At 37.0% G+C, this 8,126-nt stretch overlaps 1 protein-coding gene across 1 annotated transcript; it reads right to left on the bottom strand.

Annotated features, from left to right (window-relative positions):
* Positions 1,152 to 2,302, bottom strand: LOC109841360 (transmembrane protein 230-like). The gene is made up of 2 exons (XM_020410299.1): positions 1,956 to 2,302; positions 1,152 to 1,394 (listed from the first exon to the last, which is right to left on the bottom strand). Exons 1-2 carry the CDS (start codon positions 2,098 to 2,100, stop codon positions 1,273 to 1,275), a joined length of 267 nt encoding a protein of 88 aa, XP_020265888.1. The 5' UTR covers positions 2,101 to 2,302; the 3' UTR covers positions 1,152 to 1,272.

The raw sequence follows: 8,126 nt of genomic DNA, 5'->3' as shown, positions 1-8,126 counted from the left end.
GACTTTTCTAGACGGATTTCCGTCTAGGTTGCGCGTTTTTCTACTAGTGTAAACTAATAAAGAGAGAAAGGTGCAAGGAGTTCTTATACCATAACATGCACATACACTTACCTATACATATGTACATACATGTCTACGCATGCACTTAAGTACACTGCTGGCCTTTTTGGTGCTATGTCTCTCTTAATATCCATGAATCTAGAATTGGTAGAGTGCAATCATAAGCTAAGTTCTTACAGACACTCTATCCTATGGACTCATTATCTTAAATTCCTAGAGTTAGCATATGCATGCAATTTCATCTTATTTCCCGCCTGAAATGAATCCATACATGGTTTAGCTTTACTCTATGACATAGTTTTATTTGAATCAGCTGTAACATTGCAAAAATAATGCAATTCATCTTATTCCCTACCTGAAATGACCGGCTATCTTGAGTTGCTGATACTTTTACCTAACTGATGTCTAGTTTATTTGAATCATCCACCAGTGCTACTTAACTTGACAATGAAATATTACACTAATCAAAGTTTTGTTAAATGGCTAGAGATGTTAACCTTGACAAATTTGAAGCGGACTAATGACGAATGGCTAATAGTTTGATACCTAGCTAACTGATGTCTCTATTTGTTTGTATTAAGTTGGTGAAGAAAGGGAAACAAACTGCATCTCAATCGAGATCATACGTTGTTTGGAATCATGAGATGGACACGACTTCAGCTCATATTTTGTACGATCAAATGAATCAAGGATTAAAAGTTGATGGTACTTGGAAACCTCAAGGGAGGTTGATGAACTAAACTCATCATTAAAACTCAATTTGTATTGCATCATAGGAAAAGACTAGCATGTTCAAATTATATTGCCCNCTGAAACCGCTATTTCTCAAAAAAATGGGACAGCTAAGTTTCAGAGGGACAAGGAAGGGAGTACTAAGAGAGTGCACGTTGGAGACAAGGGTAAGAACAAGAGACCCTTAACTGGACCTCAACAGCAACAGCAGGGCCCTCATAAGAAGGGATCTCAACAGGATCAGAAAGCACGTCAGTAGCACAAGTTCCGGGGAACTTGTTTTAACTGTCGCAAGGTCGGACACAAGGCATTAGAGTGCCGCAGTGCACCAACAAGAGCTCAGAAGGGAAATGGTCCTATAAAACTTAAGCAGAATGTCTCATTCCTGTACTTATTAGCTAATTTACAAAGTACATACTTCAGATTACACAACAAAACAAAGAGAGAGATGTACAAACAAGAAAAGATGTTGCCTGGTCTTTAGATGGGTGGTATGTTGGAGAATGAGAAACCCTTGTAGCCTTTGTATGCATAGTATGCGATCCTCGTGTAGTAGAATCCTGGCAAGAACATTAGTGATCCCAACACCGCAAAGAAAATACCTATTGAGCAAAAAAGAAAAACAATTATGAAACAAAATATTACATTCAGACTAAATATACCTTAAATAAAAAGGAATAAAAGTTACTGATTTTAACCAGAAATTCCACATATTTCTTGAAGAGCCAAACTTTATTTATTAGTGTAAAAATAGCAAATATTTCCACCATATAGGAAAGGAGATCAACAAATAATGACCAAAATTTAAATAGATCGAGAAGGAAACCCCAAAATCCAGCTACACGCTGAAGAAACTAACTAAATGAAATGGAAAATCTAGCTAATTACTTAAGAAAACAACTAATTGAAATGAAAAAAAGGCGGATGATAAATTGGACTAATTCTAAATTTCGCTAATAACTGAATAAATCTAGCTAATTTCTGAAGAAACGCCCAAAAAAGAGAGAACACTGGGAGAGGAAAAAAACACAAACTTCGGCAAATATTTCCAAATGAACGGATACACTCGAAATCGACAAAGGGAACTAGAAATTTTCAAAAAAGCAACAAAAATCTGAGACGGATCAAGAAGAAAACCCTAGCTAGGGTTTCGGTCTTCTCACCGTGAGCGCTGTCGCCGCCGACGCGATTATACGCCATGATGCTCCCAATGACGATCGCGAGAGTTCCGAAGACGAGGAGAGCGACAGCGAGGCCGATCTCTTTGATCGAAGGCTTGTTCAGAAGCACGTGAGGAGAATCCACCATCAGGTCCTCGTCGGTGATCAAGAACGCGTGATCCCCGTACGCCACCGATTGAATTATGATAGATTAAGGAAACCTTGGTCTTCAGAGATCCCAGATCCTTTCCTTTGCTCTTGGTCGAAAGCTTTTTAAGTAAGGAACCCGCGCCGAGAACTGCGAGCAAGGGGAACTTTTACTGGGGACTCGTCGTGCTGTTTCGTTTTCAGCTGGGCCCCACTGGGTGGAGCGGTTACGGTTTTGGGTGAGGAGGTGAGTGCGGCCGTGGGGGGTAAATATAATAAGGGAAAAATCCTTCCAGCCCCTAAAACCCAAGAAAACATCTTCCCGATTTTGTCAACAGGTGATTTGCCCCTAAAAATAAATATTTTGTTTTCTGAGCCCCCAAAACACCAAATCCAAGAGATTAAAATATGTGAAGAACATAATACTCTTCTCTCTCTCTCTTTTTATCATGATGTACTGAGATGATAGTTGAAATGATTGATGGGGATTATTTTATTATTTTATTTTTTATTATTTTCGTTGTTGATGAGGGGAACTAACTGTTTGTATTGTGAGATTGTTAAAATTACGGGTTAATTATTAAGGTTACGAGTTAATTGTTAAGGTTACGGGTCAATTGTTAAGATTATGGATCTCTTCTCTATCTCTCTCTCTCTCTTTATCGTGATGTTACTGTGATGATGTTGAAATGATTGAAGGGGATTGTTATTTTATTTTATTTTTTTGTTTTTTTATTATTTTCGTTGTTGATGAGGAAACTAATTATTTTTGTTTGTATTGGGAGATTGTTAAGGTTACGGGTTTAATTGTTAAGGTTATGGATTTGTTGTTAAGGTTACGGGTCGGTTGTTAAGGTTACGGGTTATTGTTAAGGTTACAGGTTTAATTGTTAAGGTTACATGTTTAATTGTTAAGTTTACGTGTTTAATTGTTAAGGTTGCGGGTTTGTTGTTAAGGTTACGGGTTTAATTGTTAATGTTATGGGTTTATTGTTAAGGTTACGGGTCGGTTGTTAAGGTTACGGGTTTGTTGTTAAGGATATGCGTTGGTTGTGAATGTTACACTTTGGTTGTAAAGTTAACCTACACAACAAACTCGTAACCTTAACAACAAACCTGTAACCTTAACAACCAACCTGTAACCTTCACAACCAACCCGTTACGGCTTTTTAGAATATTCGTTATTAAGGATACGGGTTGGTTGTTAAGGTTACGGGTTTGTTGTTAATATTACGGGTTTGTTATGTAGGTTAACTTCACAACCAAATCGTAACATTTATAACCAACGCATATCCTTAACAACAAACCCGTAACCTTAACAACAAACTCGTAACCTTAACAACCAACCTATAACCTTCACAATCAACCATTATCCTTAACAACGAATATTCTAAAAATATTGTGGCTGTAGGGGTTTGAACCCCTAACTTCTTGTCCAAACTCAACCCCTAACCTCTTGTCCAAACTCCCAAACTTTACCACTAGGCCAAGCGACCCAAAGTATTCATTCCACTCAATTATATATATATCCCAATGTGTAACCTTAACAACCGACCCGTAACCTTAACAACCAACCCGTAACCTTAACAACCAACCTGTAACCTTAATAACAAACCCGTAACATTAATAATTAAACCCGTAACCTTAACAACAACCCGTAACCTTAACAACCGACTCGTAACCTTAACAATCGACCCGTAATCTTAACAACAAATCTGTAACCTTAACAATTAAACTCGTAACCTTAACAATTAAACTTATCACCTTAACAATTAAACCCGTAACCTTCACAACCAACCCGTAACCTTAATAATTAAACCTGCAACCTTAACTATCTCCCAATACAAACAAAAATAATTAGTTTCCTCATCAACAACAAAAATAATAAAAAAACAAAAATAATAAAATAACAATCCCCTTCAATCATTTTAACATCATCACAGTAACATCATGATAAAGAGAGAGAGAGAGAGAGAGAGAGAGAGAGAAGGGATCCATAACTTTAACAATTGGCCCATAACCTTAACAATTAACTCATAACCTTAACAATTAACTCGTAATTTTAACAATCTTCCAATACAAACAGTTAGTAACCCTCATCAACAATAAAAATAATAAAAAATAAAAATAATAAAATAATCATCATCAATCATTTTAACTATCATCTCAGTACATCATGATAAAAAAGAGAGAGAGAGAGAGAGAGAGAAGGGTATTATGGTCTTCACATATTTTAATCTCTTGGGTTTTGTGTTTTGAGGGCTTAGAGAACAAAATCTTTATTTTTAGGGGCAAAATACCCGTTGACAAAGTCTTAGGGGGAAGCACGTTTTCTTGGGTTTTGAGGGCTAGAAGCATTTTCCCATATAATAATAATGGGGCACGAACTGAATGCTTTGTTTCTATCTAATGGCCTAATAAAGTCGCGAGAAGTTAAGAGGGAGTGTTAAGTTCTGGCTACGAAGTTGAATGAAGAAAATGAGCAAAGAAACATGTATGTTGAAATTTAAGATGTCAGATTCAATCCAGAGCTTGACCATTCTTTAGCCCGCTGTAATTAAATCTTCAAACAAGCTCACACTAGAGATTACACTTTGTGGGATTGTATAGTTTTCAATGTAAACTTTAGTTTTGCATTTAAATTATGTAAATCAAAATCTTAATAATTACATCCATACTTAATTAAGATCTTAGAACTATATGATTACCACATGCATAACAATTAATAAAGAAGACATACCTTGATCCATATTAGTGGCAAATGATTGGGCACAAGAGCCCTTTTGAACAAACAGAGAATCTCCCTCTTGAAGCTTTCTTTAGTCATCTTTATTGATTCTTTTCTTGATGGAGAGAAAAGATTCCATAAATGTTGAAGAGATGACATGTTTCAAAAATGAATCACCTTTTATAACCCTCATACCATCAATGAATAGTTAATGTAACTGCTCCCTCTTCTCTTGACCAATGGGATTTAGACAAGTGGTCCAAGAAGTTAGGAATGACTCACATGGACCATAATAAAATATTGCTTCTACATAATAAGTTTCTAACATTCTCCCACTTGGTCCATTCGACATTATCCAACTTCTTGATTTAGAACATCATGCGCAAATAATAAACTAAATCCCTTGTAAATTGGACAAATTATAAATCATTATTAAGCAAAACTACTAAGGATCATAGAGGTTCTATGTCATTAGATCGACACAGTTCCTTCCACGTGTCACAATATTAGTTCTATACTCAGTGTGACCCATAATGAGAGATATACCATAGTGGTCCAACAATAATATCTTTGTCAAAGACAAATTCTGTTATTCCAACATAATTCATTCATGTATATACAAAGATTAACATAATGGAACAAGGTGTATGAAATATCAGAAATACAAATTAAATGAGCTCAGAGTGTCAAATACACAAAGAACATAAAAAATCATCATAATGTCAATAATAATTTTTAGTGATGCTCATTCTTTCAACATGTGCATTAAATGTCTTTGGCGGCAATCCTTTTGTCAACAGATTCGCAATTATAAGATTGGTGCTAATGTGTTCAATTGATACTCTATGTTTCTGAACTTCCTCTTTTATAGCAAAGTATTTCAATTCCATATGTTTAGCACCTTTTGAATACTTGTCGTTTTTAGAGAAGAATACTGCTGCAGAATTATCACAATAAATTTTCAGCGGTTGACAATGTTATCAACAATTCCAAGTCCTGAAATGAAATTTCACAACCATAATCCATGAACAGTGGCCTCAAAGCATGCCTCAAATTTGGCCTCCATAGTCGATGCAGCAATGACAAACTGCTTCACACTCTTCCATGAAACTGCTCATTCTACTAAAAGGATCAAGTAGCCAAATGTGGATTTTCTAGTATCAACACATCCAGCAAATTCTGAATCTGAATATCCTATCACCTCAAGATGATTGGATCTTCTATAAGTGAGCATGTGGTCTTTGGTTCCTTATAAGTATCTCAACACTTTCTTTGCAGCTCTCCAATGATCCATTCCTGGATTACTTTGATATCTGCCCAGCATTCCAATGACAAAACTAATGTCTCGCATAGTATAAGTCTGAGCATACATCAACCTACCAACGATAGAAGCATATGGAATCCGTTCCATTTCTTTTTTTCTCCAATTCATTCTTTGGGCATTGCATAAGGCTAAATTTATCTCCCTTTTGAATTGGAACAACACTTGCAGAGCACATTTTCATTTTGAATCTCTCTAGAACTTTGTTAATATATGTTTTTTGAGACAATCCTAACAATCCTTGTGATCTGTCATGGAATATTTCAATTCCTATCATATAGGATGCCTCACTCAAATCTTTCATTTCAAAGTTCTCAGGGAGATGTCTCACGTAATGTGACGCCCCTAGGTTCACACAAGGCTGCAGTCCGAGGTGAAACCAAGAATGTCAAACCTGCCATGCACCACACCGTGCAATAACATGTTTCACCATCACAATTTTATCACTCTAGTGGGTCAATAATAGGTGTAGGTACAAAGGCAAGTAAGAGATACTACAAGAGATAGCTGATGAAACGATAGAGGTAAAATAGTATTTCATCATCCAACACACAGGAATATAATGTCAATGTCTAAAATGAACAAAACTGGAGTTCTTAATACATCTCAAATACAACAAGTCTGAATAAAGGAAACAATGTACACAGCTTTTACAACATCTAGAATAAAGTCCTCAAATGTCTAAACAAAGTCTATAGTGGAGCTCCAAAATAAAGCATAGCTAGAATAGACAGTCGAACACTAAAGTGTGTCGCCATCAACCTGCGACTCTCCGGGCTCCTGGCTCGTGACATGAAAGGGGGAGGGACAACGAGCGTCAAGCGCTAGCGAGCAACATCACAACCAACCCCAATGGAGAGGGCTCGTTGTATGAGAAAATACAGTTATCACAATATATATATATATAAACAATTACTCTATCAATAAACAATGGGTCTGAGTACTTATGAAGTTTCAACACGGGCATAGGTACGTCGAGCGAAATAATCCAAACAAGGAAACCCTCATGTATATACCTTATATCCCAAATTGAAAATCCCTAAGTACCAAACCCGGAGTCTAATACGTGCACAGAAATAAGCAAAAAGGAAATACAACCCATCTTAGGACATATATATACTGTATTATGTAACGTCCCACGTAAATACCATGTCGTATTCGACATGAGTGTCATATCATACTCTCAATATATGTGGTGTCATATTCTTCATAAGTGTCATGTCATAACTCCTGTGAAATGTCGCATGCAGGGTTAAGAAAGATGTCCAATACATGAATTAGATATAGAGATTTCCCAACTCATGAGATAAATGGATAATTGTCCAACACGAGGACTGAAATGGATTATAGTCCAACACAAGGACTTCTATGGATCATAGTCCAACACGAGGACTGTGCAACTGAGCAGGCATTAGTGATATACAAGGTATGGTTTACTTATGCAAAACTCACACTCAACTCGTCGTGTGATTCTAGGCATGTATTTCAGGCCATCTATCATGCATAGATGCTTAGTACAACTGAAGATCAAAGTCAGATGATTGAAGTAAGCACTCGAACGAGTGTACGATACAGCAGAAACAAATAAAGCAAAATACTGTGCGGCGGTCGACCGTAGAGCCCACTCTGGTCGACCGCTCGCATACCCGAGAACCACTGGGCTCAGAAGCTGAGCGGCGGTCGACCGCAGAGGTCATGCCGGTCGACCGCCCAAAGGGCAGAAACAATTCTGCTGGCAGAAAAACGCGACGGTCGACCGCTGAGTCCTCTGCGGTCGACCGCTGGGCGGACAGAACCCCATTCTGGGTTCTGTCAGCTACCGAACTCATTTAAAAACTTGGGGTTTTCTATACCCGTTATACTATTACCTTTTAATAGTGAACTATGGCAATACACAACCAGTTTAAATGGTTAAAACCTTATTTTCAAAAATCCCAAACCTTAATCAACATGATTTTAAAAGTTCTTAAACATTAAA

The sequence above is a fragment of the Asparagus officinalis genome, chromosome 5 (assembly GCF_001876935.1).
Source record: "Asparagus officinalis chromosome 5, Aspof.V1, whole genome shotgun sequence".
Taxonomy (NCBI): Eukaryota; Viridiplantae; Streptophyta; class Magnoliopsida; order Asparagales; family Asparagaceae; genus Asparagus; species Asparagus officinalis.
Note: the sequence above shows the minus strand (reverse complement) of the source record. Positions and strands in the feature narration are given on the sequence as shown.